This window comes from Numida meleagris, chromosome 24, assembly GCF_002078875.1.
Source record: "Numida meleagris isolate 19003 breed g44 Domestic line chromosome 24, NumMel1.0, whole genome shotgun sequence".
Lineage (NCBI taxonomy): Eukaryota > Metazoa > Chordata > Aves > Galliformes > Numididae > Numida > Numida meleagris.
In genome coordinates, this window is record NC_034432.1 from 1347931 (window position 1) to 1370578 (window position 22648).

The following is a 22648-nucleotide window of genomic DNA, read 5'->3' on the forward strand; positions in this document are numbered from 1 at the left end:
TTTTTTTTTTTTTTTTTCCTTCCGCTGAGTGGGAATATCAAGCAAAAAATAAATTAAATTTTTGACCATCCTGGACAAGAACCACGAGGTTTTCCTCAGTACCTAACATCAATACAAGGCACGCCCAACAACACACACACCATAAGAGCACTGCAGAGCAGGGCAGGGCGACCTGCCAACCCAGACATCTAAGTGCTAACTGTTTGTAAGTTTGTCAGTTTGCTGCTGCCCTCTTTTCCTTGGCTGGTGCACAGGAAGTTGGGCTCCTGCCCTCAGTCCTCCGCAGACCTTGGGGCAGACTCCAGAGCACGGCTTCCTCGCGTGACGTCACTTCCTGAAGCTGCTATCCGGGATGGTGAGAGTGCGTCTCCTCAGTTTTCTTCCTGATCCTTCCTCCAGCAAATACGTGACATCAATAGCTGCAACAGAACACAGGCCACGGGTGAAGATGGTGACACCAGGAACGCTTTTACCGTGTCCCTACTCAGAGCTCTTCCCAGGAGGACTCCATGCACAGTGACAGCCAAGGCTCCGCTGGACAAGGTCCTGGGGCAACCTGATTTGTTTGAAGTTATCTACGCTCTTTCTAGATCGCGTCAAGATGAGTGCTGTGCTATGACAAACCAGTTTGTGGGGGGCATACACCAGCAAGCAGAGCACCAGCCCCACGGGCAGCACTGCCCTGGTACGAGGACAACCTGCAGCAAGGCACAGCTTGCTGGATCCCCGCTCTCACAGCTCCTAACGAGACCGCAATTAACAACAGGGCCCCGCTCAACCAGAGCAATCACGGCACCGTCATTCTACAGCTCAGAAGTTACACAGAGCCCAACAAAAGGAGCCTCCTTAAAAGTCACAAATCACTTTCCAAGGTCTCTTTTCTCTCTCTGTGTGTCCGTTACGCTTCTCAGCGGTGAACGCGGAGCGACGGAGCCTCTGGGGCTGCTTAAAGCACAGCACAAAACAGCGTCAGCAGTAACTTCGTTTAGATTCTGAAAAACGCTCCTTTTGCAAGAGGACACATTACTGCAAAGAAAACTGATGAGGTGCATCGTGTCTGTTAGCAATGTGATCAGACTACAGCATTTATTTTGGTACACGCTGCAGCGAGCCAAAGCAGCAGCAAAGAGCCAAGCGAAGGGAGCTGCGCCGTAACTACAGCCTGAGAACTCACCGTTTTTCCCTGGGATTTTCTCTAAGAGGTTGAGCAGGATTTGGTTGAGTCTCTCTCTCTGGAGGTGCCGCCTCTCCTCCGGCGTGCACAGCTGCCTCGTGTCAGAATTGCCTTCCTCTGCTTTCTTCTCTGTTTCAGAGGTCTCGTTGGAGACCGCCTCTTTCTCCGGCTCCTCCAGGCTGGGGACCTCGCTCGCAGTTTGCTCCTGGTTCCCTAACACGTCCTCGATGAGCGGGAGAGACTCCTCTTCTTGGTTTAAGTCTTTGATCTGCTGCTTGGCGCGATCCGATTTCCAGGACGACCTACGAGCGAGGAAACGTTTCAGCACCGCGTTGCTTCAGCCTCCCAGAGAAAACGCAGCGGCCCTGCCTGCTTTCCCAGCGCCAAGACGACGCGCTGCCATCAGATCCCCCTTCTGGCAGCACGGCAGGAAGGCTGGCACCGCCGTGCTCTGCCATCTCCCACGCTCAGCTCCTCCTGACAACGAGCAAAATGGCTCCCGTGCTCCTCCTGAGCGTGGCACCCAGAGCACGGGGGCTGGGGCTCCGTGCTCTCCCTTCTTCCCCCCCCCCTGTTCCTTTTTGTGAGCTCAGAGGAAGGCGTGACGGAATTTCAACTCATTATTTCCGCTGCGCTCAGGGATGATGGGCAGGAAGAACACGGGGCACCTGGCACACAAGCAGGATCCCTCATCTCCTGCCAGCAGCCTGCTCGGTGGGACTCACCTGCCTCCGTTCCTCTTGTAGTTGTCTGGAACGTAATGGGGCTAGAACGAGAACAAAGATTATGGTTAACACTGTATGCTACGTGCTTCCCTGAGACGCACCGCATCCCTTCAGAGCTGCAGAATCGCTGCTGGAAAGTGAATTTTAAGGTTTTCTCCAGTCGAGAACGACTCGCGTGAAATTACCGTCTCGATTTCTGTCACAATCCACAGTCCTCAGACTTCCCCATCACCGCTCACCCGACACCTGCTCAGTTTCAAACTGCATATTCTCTGCGTGGAGTCATTTTTTTCTTTCCGTGCTTTACTTCTAGCCAAATTTTCATCCGCCCTGTGCTCGGCTACGCGTCAGTTTCTTAAGGTTTACCGTGCTTCGTGCACGCACAGAGCCACAGAACCACGTACAGCCTCCAGGTAACGCGTAAAGAAGCTACGAGAAGCATCACTTACGGAGAAGTCCCTCTTGGGAGTGAGTTTCTTGGGGAAGTGGTCGAAGGCGTAGGGCTTGGTGCAGACGGGGTAGCGATTCCGGTGGATCTTGTAGAAGAGATGAGCGGATTTGTCGAGGCGGTAATCGCAGATATACACGTCCTGCTCCTTCACGCCCTTCGGCCTCCCTGCAGATCCAGAACGATGAGAGCGAGAGGAACAAGAAGCAGGTTTAAGTGAAGGATACCAGCGTGGTGATGGGGAAGCAGCCCCGGGGCTGAGAGCGGAACGGCACGCACGGTTTGTCCCCTTGATTCACGATAACACCGCACACATTTCTAGTTCGATGGAGGAAACCTGTGCGTTCTCACCAAATATTCCCCCAGATTTACACGAGCTGCTTTTGCTGCTCTCGCTTTCCCTTCTTTACCCGGCACAGCACTGCCCTGCTGCTGCCTCCTCACCGCTGCCCCAGTGCAACGGACGCAGCTGGAAGCTGCCCGCTGCCTTCCTGCAGCAGGAGCTATTTCCACACGCTTCCCAAATTTGATTTCTAAGCCTACGTTCCCTTACCTTTGCAGTAGGTGTACAGGTCAAGAACGCAGCACGTTCCCACCACAGCCTCCAAGGGGATAATCTCATACAGGGGCACCCGGAACAGCTCGTTGTGATAGAACTTCCGAGAAGGGGAATGATGCGTTTCATGCGGACGGAAATAATGGTGACCAAATGCAAAGCGTTCCTCCCTGTTCCGAGACGTGCAGGTAAGAGAAAGAGAGAAACAAAAGAAAAAAAGACTATTGCTATAAGCCTGCGATACAACTTTCCTTAATGCCCTCCTCTTGTCTTTCTATGATCTATCTTGCACTTTTGCAACGGCTGCGATGAAAGAACTCAGATGAATGTAACTTTCAACTTTATCCCCTTCGCTACGTGGAAATGCTCCCACTGTGATTTTTATGAGCGCAGCAGACCGGCCGTGCTGCTATTGAGAGGGCATAAGCATTTCATCAGGTTACAATGGCTTAGCAAGTCAGTGCTCGTTAGCGGAGCCAATTCGGCTGTCACCGTGTGTCCTCAGCCCATCCCAACGCTAAGGGAAATAGATCGTGTCCCTTATCCCCTGTTTCCACCTCCAACGGGACGTGCTTTGACTTCACAGCTGTGGAGCACGTGCAGAGACAAGTGGGAAACCATCAAGCCTTTGCAAGTTAACCGTGCTCAGCCCTGCGTTTTTAAGCTAAGACAAAGCCTCCTCAAAACCACCGTGCTCTGACGGGCGGGTACACGGAACGCCTCCAGATCGGGAGGTGCCTTGAACGTACTTCTCATTTTTCCAGAGTTTCTCAATGCGGAAGATGTCGAGTTTCTCCCTGTTGATGTGGGACAGCAGGCGGTAGGACTGCCGCACCGGGTGCCCGTCTGGAGTCCTGCGGCTGTCTCTCATCAGGTAAACGCAATCACCTGGCAGCGGGCACAGAACACACACCCGTCAGGAACTCCTCAGCAGCCCAGCGCACCAAAAGCACAGGGGGAAATGGTTTCATTAAAACTCGTGTGACAGAGCTCCCTCGTGCTGAATCGCAAAGGGTGACGCAAAGCCAACAGAGGAGCAATAAAGGGAGGAAGGGTGATGGTCATCTGCACAAAAACGTTACTAGCAGAGAGCTAAACAACAAGCAGCGAGCGCTTCCTCATCATCTGTGTGAACTCAGGCTCCTCGCTACGTGCCACTCCCATAGGAGCCAAGAGTGCAGCTTTCTAATTCGAAAAAGATAGCACGTTTGAAAGGAGGCGATGCCAGAAATCTGTGTGCTCTCAACTGATGGAAATCGTGGAGGCCACCGGAGCGGGCACGTACCCTGGCGCAGCAGCAGGTCGTCCCGCAACAAGCAGATGTAGTACACGCAGCCAGGCTGGGCGTAATGGGGCCGGGGGATCATGGGAACCTCCTGGAGGAGAGAAGAAAAGCAATGCTCAGCGGCACCATCATCAGTGCAGAAATGGGCCTGATTCATCTGGAAACACACAGAAACAGGCAGAGAAGCACTGACACCTAACGTGGCTAAGCTTAATCCAAGAAAACTACGCTATAAAGTAAGAACCCCGCACGGGCCATGCCAGTGTCAATAAATATAAACCAAGTAACTGCTTCAGTTCGTAGCTGTAGGAATGAAGAATGTCTGGTTTCTTACCCTGTTCACAGCCCGAGGTTCACACTGCTCACACAGGTAGTGTTCGACGTCAGAATTCACACCCATGCAGTCGCAGTGCTGCCACACCTAGGAAAGCAGATGCGTCCCAGTTAGAAATTGCTGTGATACGTTTCCATTTACCAATTGTATTTTCTCCAAAGTGGTAAGGAAGGCATGAACACAAGCTGCCCAAAGGAAGTTAAGGGCTTTCTCCAAGCTAGTTCACGTGGTGCAAGAAGACACAGACACCATCTCTACGGCACCGCTTGTGCAGCAGCTTGTAACTGCTCAAATTCTGGCTGCGTAAGGACAGGAGTTTCTGGCAGTTTCAAAAAGCGACAGCCCCCCCCTTCTCAAAAGCAGAATCTCTCAATCCTCCTGCAGAGGAAACGCTGGCCTGAGGAGGTAACCCAGGCTATCAGCTACGCAGAAGCTGCTGCTGCAAGTTCCACTGGTTGTGGTGAACAGAAAAGGAGCTCCGCTCTGCGTTCCCCGGCCTCACCATGCACTTTTCACACTGGATCATGAGTCCTTCATCTTTGTAAAGGCCGCAGATGCAGCGGATGACATCCTCGTCCTTCTCGTGCCCGTTCTCCTTCTCGCAGACAGACGTCTCGCTGCTGTCAGCCTCGCTCGCCGTCTCTCCCACGATTTCATCGATCTGGGCAGAGGCCTCGTGGCGGGCGTTGTAATAGGCCTTCCGCAGCCGGCACACATCACGGCCCGTCGGAGACTTTCGGCCATAATATTTCTGAATGAAAAACAAAAGGAAGAACCAAAACCTTGGCACGTGCTTGCTTTTCCCCTCTCAGGTCCTGCGCTTTCAGCGCCTTCCTCCTGTTTGTTTGAGTGCACTCTTAAAGATGCACCCACCCGTGTGGTAACACCACCGCGCGCCTTGGCCTGAACTGCCAGTCCACGTATGTTCTGTGTGGCACTAAAGAACAGTTCTCCTCTCCTCAGAAACACTGAAGTTTCTCCAGGTTAGCTGCTGATGCACATTCGTTACCTTCCGTTTGTCTGACCCAAGGCAACAAAAAGCACCAGGAGCAACCTGAAGCACGCAGACTGTTACCGATGACAGCTCATCAGAGAAGGATTTTCATAAGTTCTCTTTCCATACAAAACCTTTTCTTTTATTCCTCTAAGTCAGCAAAAGCGTTCAGCTCGGATAAATCCCCGCCGTGTGCAACAGCCCTAGGGCCAGGGAGCCTCACCTCCGCGTTCCTGAAGACCTTCAGCATGTCCCCATCAAAAGCTTCCACAGTTTTGTAGTAGCCAGTCAAGATCTGTTTCTCAATGGTGGCGAGGTCCAGGGGGTCAGAGATTTTTTCATAATAGTCTGCATTTCTGAAACGGGAACGGTGCGTGCAGGATGTCATTGTCATCAGCATCTCAAATGCACCTAAAGCCACTATGGAAAACGATGGGTTACTCTGAGCACTACTTACTTCTTCTTTGGGGGCAGGTTCAGGAGGGGAGCTGCAAGAGCCTGCCTGGAGGAATCTGTAACGGGAACACAGAGTTTAGCAACAATGACTGGAGTGAAACCTGAGAAGTAACTAACACCCTGTGACTTGTGTTTAAAAAGATCAAAAGGCTCCTCCACTGTCAGGGAACTGAAATCAAGCTGGTGTCAAGGAGCTGGGTGCTGCGCCCAGGCCGCATGTATCGAAACGGAGCACGGCTTCCTTGCAGTTTCAGTAAATTGTACCATTTTGCTGAAACGCTGAAAAAACACAATTTAAAAGCATAGCAGCGTCTGCAGGTGCTGGTGGCAGAGTGGTGGGCGTGAGGATAGTACTGGCAGCAGGAGGAAGGGAAAAAAAAAGGAAAAAGGAAGAGGTTATTTAAAATCCCAACATAAACTTTTTTTTTTTTTTTTAATTTCTAATATTTCATATGCAGAGAATCCACTGCTCCAGAGGCTGAAAAAGTCTCCATGGAGATTTTTCAGGAGTGTCACCTTCACCTTTATAGGCTATGATGCTGTCACATATCTCCTTGAAGATCTGTGCCAGGCGGGCAGCGCGAGCCACTTCGATGTTCTCCTCCGCTGCAGCCAAGCGCCGCGTTCTGACCGAGCGGGCGGTCTGAAGGGCTGAGAACTGGGTCATGAAGACATCTGAAAGAGGGCAGAAAGGAATGGAAGCCAAAGAAGAATTTCACCGAAGACCAAACTACAGTGGTTTCTGCTTTTTTTTCCAGGGCAGCAAGTCATTACCCAGACCTAGGACAGGGAGCACTGGTCAGGAGAGTGTAAGGAAAGGTGCTCTACAGAGGAGGTGTTTTCCTTTGATCAGCTATCAGAAAAAAAGCAGTAAATTGCTTCTTGTGAGCAAGAAGGTGCTGAAAACCTTGCCACTGCTGTTGCAGCTCCAACCTTATGCAGGAGGACTTGGGTTCCTTGGAGCAGGAGCCCACCCTGGGAGTTACCTGGGTCAGTGTTTCCCAATGATTTCTAACTGTGCTAAAAACAAACAGAGGATAATAGAGCTGGACCTTCCATGACGCCTGCAGTCATCATACCATGACAAAACACTGCCTAGAAACATCATCTTCTGCATGAGAACTGACTAAAACGTGCGTCAATAATTGGTTGTGTCTGCTCTATTTGTCTTTAAGCTCAGCCTCTGGGACAGCAAAACCACACATTCCTAATATTTACATCATCTTTTAAATAAGGGATTGCTCATTTACTCTCTTATCTTCTCCCACCCAGATCCTCTTTTCCTTGCATGCTATTTAATAGAGATCTCTTCCAGAAAGAGCAGTGAACCCTTCTGTTCTCAGCACCCTTATTTTTCTATCTTGCCTGAAGTCCTTCCTACCAGAACCTAGGGTTCATCACAAACACTGATAATTGCTTTGGCAAGTGAGCCTGTGGGCTGGCTTAGTAGGGTCTGACCCCATCCTAATGATATTCAAGATTCTTTTTTTGCCTTTCTAGTGCCACCATCCCTCTTTGCAAGTCCATCACCAATTATTACCATTATTTCCAAGTTACTGTAATAATGAAAGCTTATTTTCACAGGTAGGTTCTCCCCACTCACAGCTCACCCAGATGGTTCAGGTGCTTCTCAAAGTATTTCACCTTGCTGGAGCAAACGCAGTACGCCATTACATTCACTCCAAATACTCCTCAACTCCCCGTGTACCTCACAGTGTGGAACAAATTCTGTGCAGCAGTACAAACTCTCTTCTGGGACACAGGATTTGGGTTCTCAGAGGAGAGGAGCAGCAAGCTGAGGACTCTGTTGGCCTTACCAGATTTGATGTTGCCATCATCCCGGCAGATCCCATTCCAGCGGCTGTACAACGACGCCGTGTGCATGTTATCGCTGACTTGCTTCACTTCCTCTTGCTTTTGTCGAATCTTTTCCCAGTTTCGTACCAAAAACACATGGTGTTTTAACACAAAATTCCTGCACGCGTAAAAAAATTCAAGGATCACCTTCTTAGGCCATAATTAATACCATCACGTGGCAAAGAAAGGCAGACACTCAGAGGTGAGGTTCTCGTGTGAGGAATCCCACCTCAGCTTCTTCCTCAGACTTCTCACAATGCCCCATTCTATAGAGAATATCGGTTCCACATCTGCACAACCCTCAATTCCCGAGAGAAGAACACAGCTGAAACCTCTCCTCACCTCTCTCTGTTGGACATGGGCTTCATCTGAAGCTGGGGGGTCAGCCTGGTCGGTGTGTTCACGCTTTCGCTGGGTTCCTCCGGCATGTGGCCCCTCTGCAAAACAGAATCAATCTGATAGAAAGGGAAAACCGTGCCAAGAACTGCACAAAGCAGGAAAAGCAGCTCCCTGGGACACGAAATGTCCTACTCCTCTCTTTGTTATGATGTTACGAACCGATTTCTTATACACTTTTACCCACGAAAGACGCTGCCTTTACTACTTACTCTCTTCTTTAGTTTGTGCTTAGACTTCCTTTTCTCTTTCGACCGCCCCGTCCTCCTGTGGCTGCTCACAGGCTGGCTGCTTTTGCTTGGAAGTCCGTTCACTCGCTGACTTTTACCCCCAATGATTCCTCTGCATTTGTCAAACCCGCACTTGCAGAGTTGCTTTGGAAAAACGAACGAGAGAAATTGTTTTCAATAAAGCTCAGAACACTTCGATTCTCCCTCAGTGCTGTAAAGAACCTGCTCTGTCAAATGCAGCACAGGAGGTTTTGTTTATCAGCCTTCGCTTTGCTGGCACTGTGAGCTTTCTCAAGGCTTTGCACTGTGCTCCTTACCTGCTTCTCAACGTTAAAGGAGTGAAAGTTGTAGTCGTACGTCAGCTCAGTACCAGCAGGCATGTCTTTAAGTGCATACAATCCAATCCGGTAAACGCCATTAACAGACCTGCAGAAAAACAGATATATATATAATAAAATATTCCCAATAATTAGAAATAAATTTGTCTTTGCCCAGGTAAGTGCTGGAGACAGGAAACAACACTGGTGCCACGCTCAGGAGCACGCTTGTTCTTCATTTGCTTTGTTCTCCTTTCTCTCTTTTACAGCAAACTTGGAAAGCCAAAACCGAATGAATGCTGTGTTTACGAGAGCAGGAAGCTGTGCTTCAAATAGAGGAGCTACAAACTGTGTCAGCTGCCATGGAGGATCTCTTATCAGCTGCCAGGATTCGGGCCCTCACCACAAACCAGAGGCTTACGCTGAATGTTGTATCTCATTTCTCAAGACGAGCTGAAATTTATTGTCTCCCCAGTTCTGTCTCTCTTTTTTTTTTTTTTGCGTGTGTATGGGTTGGATTTTAATATTTTAAACTCAATTACCATTGCTTCCAACTACGAGAATTACCTGAGAACCACAAGCTTCCTTGCTGTGCTACAGCTACTTCTCTTCTGCAACGTGAGCATGAAAATAAGCATTTTTTCCACTGTTGAACTGAATTCCCCCAGTTTTAGACCAGACTCTCTTAGACGATCAGGTTATCTCTATCTTAGCCACCAGCATCCCAGCCTCCCAGCAAACAGAATGTATTTTTCTTACCATTTCTGCATCTCACAGTTAGGGTTACAGCTGTGGTTGATAAAACGAGCCTCATTGCCCATACGGTAACTATCTATCACCATTCCACTGTCTAAATTCAGGCAGTAATGATCGCTGTGGTTATGGTACTGTTCAATCATCCGGTTCCTACGAAGCAACACAGGAAAGTTATTTGTGACTCTCCCCTTCTTGCTGCAAAGCAAACAGGGAGTAACGCAGTAACAGCACATTCAGGAATTCTGAGAGGGTTCTGGAGGAGAAGCAGTTCTCATTTCTATGTGTTACAGAACTGCACACCTAGAGGCAGGGTAAAACCATTCTAATACCTGTTGTTATAAGTCAAGGCCACTGACAGAGCCTGGATTAGAATTTAGAAATTTGCTCCTCTGGAGCACTCCCTCTTGGGTTCTGCAGATCACGTGCAAGCATTTCATGGTTTGATTCTGTTGTGCACAGTTCAGATTCTGCACAGTACTCGGATCTGCCATTCACAGCATTGGCATTTATAGAGCAGATGGGGCAGATGCTGCATTCCATAGAATCACCATAGAACCGCCCCTCTCTATCTGACTGTAAAAAAGGTGGCTGAGCAGAAAGGCTGGACTCTCAGCCTTCCTTCTGGTGGCAGTGACCTGAAAAGCATTTTCTCTTCTGTATTCTCCCATTTGCTTCTGTCTAAGGATTTCCCAACAATGACAACGGATGCCAAAGTCATCTACCGAGCTTCCCACAAGCAGCAAAGAAATACTTCTACCTGAACTCCTGCTCGCTAACAACTTCTCCCAGATATTCGATGATGAACTGTCCTGCTTTCAGGGGCTCTTTGGTACGAATACCCCAGCCCTTCTCCTCAGCCCGGAACCTTTCCAGGCACTGCACCCATTCGTGCCTCTGGATCCGCTGGTTACAACACTGCTCGCCACAAGGGCAGGTGTTCGGCGAACACTCAGCAAAGATCATCCTAAAATAAAAAAAAGGAAGAAGTTGAAGGAAGGCAGACATGAAATAACATGCACACCTTGAAATTCCCCCCAGCACAGCCGGGCAGCCTGCCCCTCACCTGTTCAGGCAATCCTCCATGCAGCCCTTCCCGCTGTCATCGTCCGGTTTCTTACAGTTGCAGGTGGTGGCTTCGTAGCCAGACAGGGGTTTGACATCCACATAGACGTCTGCAGAGGCAGGAAAGAAGCAAGGAGGTGGGGATTCTTTCCAGGTAAAAGCTACGACTGTTTATCTACAGGATTTGGAGTACAGTTACACGCAGAATGAAAAGAAGAGTTTCTTTGGTAGGATGAGGAGCACGACATTTCAGTTGCACATTTCAGTAACGATAAGATCTTACTTACTGGAGCGGATTTTTTTGTAAAGTGGGACATCTGGCTTTTTATAGAGCTAGAAAAGAAAAAAGAGAAAAAAATAATGCATTGTGTAACTGCATCCGTTATCCAGCAGAATCAGGGCGACGATGCCCCGTCCGTGTGGAAAGGGTTTGGAATCACTGCTGCATGTACAAACTATACAAATCCTGTACAGACAGGACTGCTCTGCAATGGCTGTCAGTGTTTTAGGCAGCTGTGGGAAACGCCAAGGAAATGGGCTGCATCGATGATCCGTGTATGGAGCAGATAGGACAGGCAGCCGTACCTCATGCTCAATGCATGGCAAGAAAAGTGTCCCCAGCTGAAACCTCAGCAGCTGCCGTGACTTTAGGATCCCAGAGTGGTGTTTTAAAGGGGAGCTGAAGCAACAGCCACCCGGGAATTGGCCTTGCTCACCGACACAATGCAGTGCCAGCATCTCAGAGCGCTGCCCCGCTGCGGGCTGGGGACAGAGGCAGCTTCCAGCACCGAGCCCTGAGCTAAACCGCTCGGTGGAAACATCTCGGGTGGGGGGGGCGGTGGGGAATAAATAATAAATCAAATAAATAAATAAATGAAAATCCCTATTTTTAGGTTTGCGCGCATTTCCAGCTCCTCGAAAAGGAACGCGACTGCGAAACGCTTTCCCTTCTTTCCTCGCTACGAAAATTTCAGCTTGCAAAGTGAAAAATAAATTCCGCTCCGCTGGGAGCGCTCCAAGAAAAATAAGGCCCGAAATTTCTCCGTGCTGTTGGCAGTACATCTGAATTCCCCCGAGGCATGTCTAAAACAAGATCATTGCAGAAAGCAGGCACGCTACCAAAATAAAAGTCTGCGGCGCAATGAGTGACTTTTCTGGCAGAAACCTCTAGGATTGCTGTTTTGCAAGGGATGGGATCATGGAAACTATTCGCATGAAACACGTAAATAAATCCTTTCTTCGTCACCCAGTGGCAGCAATGAGGATATTCATCAATACACAGCACGGATAAACACGGCTTTCATGCAAGAACCCTGCTACTTTCCTTCCAACCATAGTCTTGGCAAGCAGTAACTTTTTATCTTGTACCTGATTGTGTTTCCACTGCCAGAGGATGTCGTAAGGCAGCTGGAAGTCAATTCTCTTTTGTCTGAGATACTTTCCTGAAACAAAAAGGGTTGTAAGTTGGACGCACTCATATTCACATATCCCCCAGGGGCACAAGGATTGCTCCTAGGCCCAGGGCCAACATTCTGATAGGGCCTCTCAGTGTCTGCAGGACGGCGGAGCAGCAGACTCTTCCCAGAACGTTTTATGTATCAGTGACAAGCCCAGGGAAGAGCCCACCATCTTGTGACCCTCTGTGTCCTACTCTGATCTCACAGGGAGGTCTCAAGTGTTACAGCTAGCAGGTGGGCTTGCTGAGTTAGGCGACGGAGAGGAGCTGCATTCTGCTTCATCCCTGAGCTTTAAGGGTGTCCTTCAGCTCTACCACTTACAATCAAGTGCTTAAGAGCTGAGCCAGGAACCCTGCAGGTGCTCATCCAGAAGGAGACCCCGACTGTGAGTGACAGGACAGGGAACAACGGGCAGGACCCAGCAGCTCCACGCTGCACGGCTGCCCACACAAAGGAAACTCCTTCCCTGCAACTCCTCTGTGTCCACAAGCAAGACCACTGAGCGCAGAGACCCAACGTGCATGCAAGAATTCTGTGTGCATGATTCATACGAGGCGGTAAATCACTGCGTGGTACTCCAAGAAACCAAATCAGTTTTGGAAACAGTTTCCAAGCCTGTTTGCACAGCCTTCACCAAACCGACGAATTCAGACTTGACCAAGACATTCCTGACTGCTTCAGAATGGCTTCAGGAGGATCTGTATTTCGGGCAATAACTGGAACTCTTTTTAGACAGCGACTGCTGTCACTGTAAACCTTGTCTTTATTCCAGAACTCACTGTCACCCCAATCTCTTCGCAAAAGAAGGAAACTGACTCGTTAAATACTTCACTTATGTAAGGCCTGAGGCTTGACACAAAGTGCTAGGCTACTTCTAGCTAAGATTAAAACGTTCTCTTATCATTTGGTTGGAAAACTGCTGTCACAGAGCTGTAGGGAGAAGAGTGACTGCAGAAGAGGTGGCAGCTCCCCGTCTGATTTTCCCAGGTTTCCTAAACCCTTCTGCAGTAATCTGCGGCTTCATGTAAATTCACACACACACACACCCTCCCCACTGGAAAACAGAAATGGTGATGTTCTCCCTACCGTGCACTCCTCCATTCCTTTTTATGTTCAAAGCTTTATTCATCCATAGCAGGTTCCAGGAAAGAGCTAAATCTGCCGGGAATTTGCTTTCACTCCTATGACCTCACCGGGCGAAACAAAAGGTTCTTTCAAGTGCCCTGGCAACGAGCCTGCAGAGCGTGCAGCGTCCTTCCAGCCCTCCCCGAGCAGCCACAGTGCAGCTCTCTGGCACAGCCCTAAACCTGTAACTCTGCTCTGTTGCTAACTAGTCTCCAGCTACCCAACACGGAGCAATTAAAGCAGGCTTATCTTTATGGCAGAAGCTTGTTTGTGTCTGCTAGCACAAACAAACTCGAGGTCACGGCCTCGTGAGGAGAAAAGAGAGCAGGATCGCTGCGCTGCAAAGCGAACCTGAGCATCCTGACAGATGGTTCAGTCCTGCAATGGAGTTCTATGACCTAATTCAAGAAAGAACCAAGAAAGGTCACGTTCCTGTGAATCTGAGTTAACACCTTCCGCTCTGGAACCTGTTTCCGAAAGGTTTATGCTTACTGATTCACAAAGACGCTGTTAATTTCTATTTACTTTTTCATCCTTCCTCATGTTTCTTCTTATTTAGAGACAGACACCATTAAGTGCATAGACACATGGGGGAATTTATTATTGCTTGCTTAGCATTTGAGATTTCAGAAACGGGACTCATCAACTTTGGCTACTCTACAATAATACTGGTTTGAGAAGGAGACTGTCGTACCGCGTTCGTGCTGAAGCATTACGACAGCTAAAGCTCCATTAAAGCCAGGCTGCTCCTTTCTCTTGGAAAATGAAAAATGAGATCAAAGGACAAACAGCACAAAAGAAACCTCCTGAGTCAAACTCTCCCTCCGAAGAACAACGAGGGATGAGCGTGACCTCTGATGAAGTTAATATGCTGAGAGACACCATTACCTTGATGATGCGATAAGACCAAAGGGAGAGAGACAAAAAGCCCACGAAGCCCCAACAGCTCATCAAGTCCCAAGAGCTCCTCAGTGTCACCCGGGAGTGACACTGGTTTCCCAACAATTAAAACACGTGAAGTACCCACCGACGTGAATCGGGGCTGGAAACAATCCGTGCTCGTGCTCTCCAGGAGTGTACTCCAGCTTCTCTTTCTTCAGCTGGATGAGGCGGCTCTTCGGGCTGCGGGTAACGGAACGAGAAACATTTCTGTCACACACAAAAAACGTACTGCCTGTTTCCAGTCTGCAAACGTCTAGAACGTCAGGCAGGAGAACAATAAAAGGCAGGGCCCAAAGAAAAGTCATTTCCAGGTTGCCTGCCAAAGAGACTTAGCAAACCCACTTCGAAAGTGGGGATTTGATTTTCTTTTCCCCATGCCATTAGGCGACACCCAATGGGACTCCCTCCACGTTAAACTCCCAGAGTGGGATAGCTTGGAAGTGACTAAGATTACAAGAATAAATTCCAAAATGGATTCCTCAGCTGATTGATGTGTTGTATGCATACAGCGCCCGCTTTCCTAACAAACATTTTGGTTCTATTCCTTCCGTACGGTGTCCATCAGTGAAGGCAGGGGAAGAACAGAAATCAGAGTTAAGGGAACCCCTGTGTAAAAGGAACAAACAGAGCAATGAGGTCAGAGCTGTTGTGTGGGGCAGGGAGGCGTCAAAGGATGCAGCTCAGCACCCCGTGCTCTGCAAACATTCTGCTTTCTTCTACCACTACAACAAGGTTTGTAACAGCAATTTAGACAGTGAGAAAGAAGCCAAGGGGAACTGCTGAAATGAAGGCTCTGCTGAACTAGATGCTGCATATACTCTCCATGAAAGAGCTCTGATTTTAGTTGCTAAGGCCCTGGTTACTCAAGAAACACTTGGACTGAACCTAATGCACACGTAATGGGAAAGTTTCTTATGAAAATGAAATGGGAATATCCAGGCAAAACGCATCCCCAAACGATCACCTCCCTTTCTTAAGGCACAGAGGGATTGTACCTGCAGATGGACAGGTTAAGAAACGCACCCCAGGCCACGCAGCAGGGCAGGGGCATGGTTCACACACAGATCACCTATTTCCAGTCGGGTGTTTCATGTTCCAGAATGTGTCACCAGCACAGTGCTGCTGCTTGCTCTTTACATAAATAGAGCCACTTCCAACTGAAGTCAGTTTTGCCAAGCTACCCTAATCAGAAAGCAGCGCCGCTTCCCCCCGCACACAAAGGTCACTGCTGGTAACATTACGACCCCATTTAGTGATGGCAGGCACTCACTCCATTTGCTTTGGCAAACACACAACTCCTTCGCCCACCAGGAAAAAATGTTCATCTAAAGAGGATAAAAAAAGAACCCGCGCCTCTGCCCTTCCAAGTTGCGCTGCACTGAACCACTACGGCTTGCAAGGAAAGTGACTTAGTGGTAGCTGCTTACGAGACCTGGAAAACAAGTTCTTATCAAGAGGAAATGGAAAAGCACTGTGAAAAGGCAAAGAGAGAACCTCTGTTTCCAAGAGGCCAGCAAACGCTGAAACCAAAGGCAAAGAGAAAAGGAAACACGTGTGATAGGAAGGTGTGACTGAGGGCCAGCCAGAAGTGCAGCCCTTCACACCTACACGCTCCATGTAAAGAAAATCACCAGCAATGTAAGGCATGGTAAATGCACTGCACAGAGGAAAGTGATACGGAAAGGAGACAGGAAAGCAGCTTGCTAAAAACACAAGGTCTAATGCAAATCTCTTCAGGCACTGCAGAAACACCCTGGGTCTTGGTTCTAGACCCTGCCACAACGCGGAGTGGGAAAGGGCCTGTTCTGTTCTTCCTAACCCAGCGATGAAATACTGCACTGGAAGGAAATTCAGCTGCCTGACCTGTCTACAGCTCTGCTTCTGCAACGTTCCATTCCCTGCTGCGACCCACCCCGCAGCTCCACAGACAGCAGGACCAGCAAGGAGGAAGCACTGATGGGAGCAAACGGGTGGGAACCCCCACCCCAGCCTGCACCGAAGCGCAGTGTCCGTGGAACCGTGCTGTGTCAGCTCCGGGTTCCCAACCACGGGCGCGATGCAATGCAGCCCTGACCACGGCCCACTGCAAACTCCGTGCACAACGCTCCTGGAAAGAAGACTCGCATTTCTTATCGCTGATTTAAAACATAAGCCACATATAATACAAAAAACAAAAAAACAAAAACAACCTTGCCCAATATTTCCCTAAAAATATACAATATATGTTATTAATTACTAATTTATTATTTCATTTCTTTGGCAAAGTAGACTTTGTACTCCTCCTAGCAAAGCCACCGCTGGGTAAACAGGTAATGACTGCAGAGCACAGTCTGTCTTTGTTCTTAAACCTGCAGCCCTGTGCAACCACACACGGAACTTCTCTTCAGCAAAAGGTCTGTGTGGCTCCTGCAGTGGGAGCTGAGGACTCTGGAAAACTCACGTGGATGTCAGCATGAACCCGCTAACACGGTCACAAAAGTACATGTGGAAACAGAGGTAAAACTGAGGCTGACTTCTGACATCACTTCTTTCATTCTCAGCTCATCTGCAAGAAATTACAAAGTTTGAGCTGTAGCCACTGTGCTTTAATGAACTCCCTAGTCCAAGGGAAGCCAGGGGGCAAATGATCTGTCTCTTTTTGAAGTGTCAGATCGTAACAGAAGCGGAAATTCTTGACTTTCAACACAATCCTTCAAAGAGCTGCAGGAATCTCACCTAACTACCATCGGAAGCAGCAGTGGGCTGCTGATCAGAAATGGGAGACGTCCACCTCCCAGCTCACACCAGGGAGATGCTGGACTGATGCTCCCAACAGCTCAGACAAAGCAAAGGAGACAAACCGCACCTGATGGCGAAACGAACAGGGTACCTGAAATTCTGTCCTAAAAAAGACAACCACCCATCATCATTCAGTCCATAAAAATAGAAAACAAATGGGCCTTTCTGTGTCGACTCTGCATTCAGTGCCTGAACGCTCAAGCTCCGCCAGCACTTTTACTGCCGTGATTGTTACTGTCAAATGAATGCCTTACGTTCTTCAAGGTCGATCCTCAGAGACACGTTCAGATTGCTGGAGGCTGCTTCCTGACTAGGGTTACGTTTTAGATCTTCACTGAGTCACATTCCGATAATTATCATGCATGTTATTTTTCACAGGCTTTCATTAAGCTGATTTTGGTTCAGCTCCTCGCTAGTAGCAGCTCTTCTGGTTTTAGATGAGAGCAGACAGTTCCCACCAGAACATCAGACAGCGACTTTGCGCTGCTGTTACTTACTCTGCTGTTTTGTACACGTCGGAGTAGAGCCCTGCCTTCTGGTACTTCTTCTTGGGGGGCCGGGGGGCTTTCTTCTCACGCTGGGGAAGAGAAGGCAAAGGCTGCTGCTCGGTGTTCTCAGATTCCGGTGGTTTCCCAGGGGCATCCTGCGGACTGGGCGGTTCAGGTGGAGCCTCAGGAAAACTGGAAGGAAAAGTAAAGATGGTCTTACTAGATTTATCTTTCTTACCATATCTCACGACTCCTTTTTATGGTCAGCAGCACAAAACCCTCCAGGTTACTGAATTACTAGATGTCTCTGCTATTTCACAATGCAATTCAATGACCACAGTGGTTAAGCATAATCATAAGAAACTGGGGGATCTTTTTAGAGTAATGTTATTACTCCTAATGTTTGGCCCTTGGAGCCTCAGTTAAGTAATTTACAAGGTGGTTTGTACTATTTGCTTTTGTACTCTAAAAATAGCAGGTGGCCAACCTCCACTCAGCCTTCAGGAGAGTCACGCAATGCATCCTTGGAGCACGCAGTTCCAGCAACATTCTGCAAATCTAAGTGCCTACACTTCAGCATTTGGTTCCGAAACACAAACGGGCTGTTACTTTTTAGAACTGCTCTGAAAACTGGGGAAGGAATAGTTAAAGAGGAGTTTGATCTCTTTGTTGTAGAGCTTTCTGGTGCGTCTCTTTACCAGCCAGTGACTGCGCTCCTCACACAGGTGCGTACCACACCTCCTGCTCACTGTTTTGGTTTTGCTCTTTTGCTGCCTATCAGTTGATCTCACCTGACATTCTGTGTTGCTTGTAATTGTTTCTCATGCACATAAGTCACACGCTTCAGATTCCCACGGTCCCGCAGCTCTCACCGTTCCTTACTCAGCGCATGAAGGAAGAACTATCATTGCTAAAGTACCTCATCAGTTTTCCTGTTACAAATCCATTAAGTGCATTCCTCACCAAGATGATGATAAGTGTTTCACTTGAGACACTCACACAAAAACAAGTTTTACTTTACCTGCCATTTTATCCCATTTAGGGGTGTAATATGCAGTAGCTTAGAAAGACCTCACACTCATTCTGAAAACCAGCAGTGAACTCCTTGGTGAAAACAAACGTAATGAGCGGAGCTTGGAGAGCAGGATTCTCCGATGGGTTGAAATGCTTTGAAGATAAACAATGATGAAAATGAAGGTACATAATTCTAAGGGAATTACCTCTTAGTGCTCTCCTGTTCATCTTCTAGTAGAGATTTCTGTCGTTTCCTGGCCTGTTCCTCCGCCAGCCACCTCTTTCTCTTCCAGCCTTTTCGGTGATCCGGATTCAAGTTTACGCTCTGCACCACAGCTTCAATCACATCTGTGATGGTATCAGGTCCGAGGTGTAAAGGACTGCTGCTTTCTTCCCTCTTATCTAACTCCTGACTGACCAGCCGAGCTGCCTGGAAGGCCTGCATGGAGACAACAGCCTGCATTGGGTATTTCCGGGGCCTACCTGGCCTGCGCTTCACAAAATTATTCCCTGTCCGCGACTGCCTTTGCAGCTTTTTGGCTTTCAGAATTTTATTGACGTGGTCAAGATTTTTTTTTGTTGCCAAGATCTTGTTATAATTGCACATTTTTCTAGCTTGTCGCTGCATGGCTTCAACCACACTTCTCTTGAGATGATGTGGGGAATAGCTGCTCGGTAATCTGTCGGACAGAAGCGAGATACTGTCACTGCAGGAGCTGCTTGGAATTGCTGGAGCAACGAGGCCGTCCTGTTTTCCCAGACCTCTCTCCCTGTTGTGGTTTCGAGCAGGACTAGCTGACGGCGGAACGGACACATTTGCAATGACTGCTTCTATGCTTTTGTCCAAAGTAGCCTGGCCCTCGTGCTGCGCCATGCGCTGCAGTAAGCTGTCCACGGAATCATCGCCAGCAGCCGTCAGCCTCGTCCCCCGCGTCGGTACTCCAATCACTGAAACACATCAGGGAAACAATCAAAGTCTGAAGTAAAATCCGACACATCGTGATGACAGAATTGATTGCAATAAAGGCGGGGTTGGGTACGGGCAAGCCAAAATACCTGGACAAAGAGAAAGGCAAGTTTACGCAGGGAGTCTAATGAGGTCTCACTTTTAGATCTACTTAAACGAGCGGGTCGTGGGCTGTGGACTAAAAAGCATGTACTAGGGTTACTGTTAAAGGGAAGACAACGAAATGATTTCGTAGAAAGGTTTCTATCTTTTGGCAAGAAGGACAACACGCATTAGCAGTCAAAGATACAGCACAGACAATTTACAGTAAGTATTTTCTAGTCCAAGTGCGCGCTAGTCCAACTCTGTCACTGCGGAGAAACGCATTCCTCATCGGTTTTCCAAAGAAATGAATTTGCAAGTGCAAATGAAAACATTATTCTGAGAGTGCAAACAATTTGAAGGAGGAAGAATCAGCATATCCACTCCTAAAACCCTTCTATGAACAACTTTCTTCCTACAGGACTCAAAAAAAGAAACAGCGGCATGCTCGTGCAGTCACTGCTGTAAGCACGACCATAACCACGTGGAAACCCAGCAGCCTGGGCAACTCAAAGCACTGGAAGGATTTACACTTTCAGCTTTCAGTTTTAGATGGAGGAGTGAAGACAAACTTCCCTGTTTTCCTAAGGTCTTTAAACACACGCTGGGGCAGAGCTGAAGGTTCCCCACAGAAACACCATCTGCTTAGCACTGGGAGCTCCGGGAGCAGCTGCACCGCCCATGATAACTGAACAACACGAGACATTTGGACACACAGCCCAGTGGCTGTCCTTGAACCAGTGCTTCTGTTGGGAAAATGATCCCAAAGGATCAGACACCTGAACTGTGATCCCCAGACAGCTGCAGCACTGCTCATATACTCTTGGATGGGAAGGAAGCAGCTCGCTGTGGCAAATGCACCAAAATCCCACTTGCATTCCAAATCTGCAGAAGATGTGACAAAGCCCAGTCTCTTCCAGCAGCAGCATCAGTTCAATGTCTTTGAAGCTGACAAACTCATGACTCGCTTTTGCTCTTTGCTCTCCTGTCCAAGAAATGCCTGAACATCTGCCCATGCACAGGCTTACACTGCTTGCAGTTGTCCCTTTGATTAGCAAGTGAGAGAAAGTTAACAAGACACAGAGAAAAAGACACTTCACCCTGGGTGGTTTTCTTAAGGTTCTGTGGTAAATGTTTGTTTAAAGGGAGGAGGAAATAGCAGTTTTGCCACATTCTTTACATATGGAAATTGTAACAAGTAGCTCTGTTAGTACATATCCTAGGGATGTTTACTACAAATTTGCAATCAACTTTACTGTCTAAGAATGCTGGAACTCTAACAGAAGGTTTTTCAACAGCTGGCATTCTACAAATGCCTTTCTTGCTTTATCTCCTTGGCCCCACAGGCTCCCCACAGAGGGATTTATTCTCCTAATTCATTGATTAACTGCAGTGCCACAAATATTGCTAGCAATTAAAGACTCAAGCTTCACGAAGACTAATTTAACGCGGTGAGGAACCTAACTCCACTCCACCATGGCTATGCTGCTGCTTCTGTACATATCAGCTCATTTCCCCTCTTCTACAACACAATTTGAAGCATTTGTATCCTAAGCTGCAAGTGGAAAAACTCAGCATCTCCACAAAAATCCTGCTGCTGTAAAGTTCTCATAGCAACATTGTCTTTGCCTGTAGCAGTATAGGTCTTAGTACTGCAGTGATCCCCAAAACAAGATGAGCAAATATTACTTGCCTGTAGAAGATGTGCTCTCAGATGTTGATCTCTTTCTGGAAGGGCTGCAATTTGTGCTCTCTGACTGCCTCTGGGAAGGTTTGTCCTGTGTTGGCAGAGTGCCTGAAAAGCAGATCAGGGAAGACAAAAGCACAAAAAAAATGACTTCAGCGTGGCAGTGCCAATAAAACACACTGTAGATGTTAAATATTCAAACTAAGATTATATATTTTTAGCATTAAAAACGCTTGCTATGATGTCAGTACTTGCAGAAGGATGGATCTGGACCATCACAACAGAATTTGTCACAGGACAATGGCACATACAGGACAGTAAAACAATCCACGAGGAAAAGCCATTTAGTATCTGGAGAGTAGCTTTTACGTAAAAAAAAACAACACCAAAACAAACAAAACACTCCAACTCCCCTCCCATTTCATCTTCTTGGAACAGGTGAGGTTGGAGAGGACTTCTGGAGATCCTAGACAGCCACCATGTCAGGTTTCCAACATGTCCACAGTGACTCCAAAGCCTTCCTAGGCAATCCGAACCAGAGGTTAATCCCCCTTTCAATACAACATTTTTTTCTTCTGTATGGCCAGAATTTCCTGTGTTTGACTTTGTGCCCGTTGCCTCTTGTCCTGTCACCAGGCAGCGCTGGATTTGGCTCCCTTCTCCTTACTCCCTGCCATCAGCTCTGTGCACCACTGATAACATCTCCTCTGAGCTTTCTTTTCCACATGCTGAGTGGCCCCATCTCTCTGACGGAATTCCCAAGCCCTTAGTCACCTCTGTGGCTTGTCACTGCACTCCCTGCAGCACACCCATGTCTCTCTTGTACTGAGGAGCCCAGAACTTTTACAATTATTATCCTGTGGTGTAACACCTAAGAAACGTTCAATGGCATCCTGGCACAGGGCTGGTGGGCTCTGTGTGCATTTCTGAAGGGTCTGTTCTTACTACACACAGGTAAGAAGGAAGCTGCAGTGGAACTCTGCAGGGAGACCACATGCAGTTGCTTAATATTAGAAAGAACAACTGTCTTCTTATCCCCAGATCAATTTTTCTAGTGAGAAACTACAAGAGATATTGATTTGATACCACATAGATTAAAATAAATGCCCTGAGACCTCAGGAAAAAGAAAAGAGAAAAAGGGGGGAAAAAAAGGCTAACTGCTATAAGCACAAAGAGGTTATAATAAGTTTCAATAGCAAAAAAAGACAAGCAAGAGGAATTTAGAGAGATGCTTCATTACAGAGCAGTTTGTCACCGGGATTGCTTACAGATGACCACACACGGAGGGTTCCTTCTTCTCACAGATGGAACTGCTCACCTCCTGCAGCTGCCCAACCTCAGCGGGCAGGAGCCCTTCAGCCCCTGCAGCACCTCAGCCACACTGTCAGGCGCTGGGGTGACAGAGGCCGAGCCCTGACGGAGCTCAGCAGGTGCTAGGCCCAGGCTGGTGTGCTAGGCCTACAGTCAGGCAGATGCTAGGCCCAAGGCACCAGGAGGCACTAGGCCCGGGGTCAGGCG

At 48.3% G+C, this 22648-nt stretch overlaps 1 protein-coding gene across 3 annotated transcripts in view; it reads right to left on the reverse strand.

Annotated features, from left to right (window-relative positions):
* The window catches only part of ASH1L (ASH1 like histone lysine methyltransferase), a 39371-nt gene continuing 16723 nt past the window's right edge, over nt 1-22648 (reverse strand). For all 3 annotated transcript variants that reach the window (XM_021376601.1, XM_021376600.1, XM_021376602.1), the window contains exons 4-28: nt 21136-21237; nt 18601-19342; nt 17390-17572; nt 14200-14294; nt 11959-12032; nt 10878-10923; nt 10592-10700; nt 10286-10492; nt 9532-9678; nt 8773-8881; nt 8438-8599; nt 8172-8266; nt 7790-7947; nt 6495-6647; nt 5974-6028; nt 5740-5872; nt 5025-5273; nt 4523-4609; nt 4189-4279; nt 3653-3791; nt 2901-3073; nt 2349-2515; nt 1900-1940; nt 1175-1476; nt 1-419 (exon numbers count right to left, since the gene is read on the reverse strand). In XM_021376601.1, coding sequence (XP_021232276.1) covers nt 328-419; nt 1175-1476; nt 1900-1940; nt 2349-2515; nt 2901-3073; nt 3653-3791; nt 4189-4279; nt 4523-4609; nt 5025-5273; nt 5740-5872; nt 5974-6028; nt 6495-6647; nt 7790-7947; nt 8172-8266; nt 8438-8599; nt 8773-8881; nt 9532-9678; nt 10286-10492; nt 10592-10700; nt 10878-10923; nt 11959-12032; nt 14200-14294; nt 17390-17572; nt 18601-19342; nt 21136-21237 — 3911 coding nt within the window. In that variant the 3' untranslated portion in view covers nt 1-327. The remainder of the gene's footprint in view (nt 420-1174; nt 1477-1899; nt 1941-2348; nt 2516-2900; nt 3074-3652; nt 3792-4188; nt 4280-4522; nt 4610-5024; nt 5274-5739; nt 5873-5973; nt 6029-6494; nt 6648-7789; nt 7948-8171; nt 8267-8437; nt 8600-8772; nt 8882-9531; nt 9679-10285; nt 10493-10591; nt 10701-10877; nt 10924-11958; nt 12033-14199; nt 14295-17389; nt 17573-18600; nt 19343-21135; nt 21238-22648) is intronic.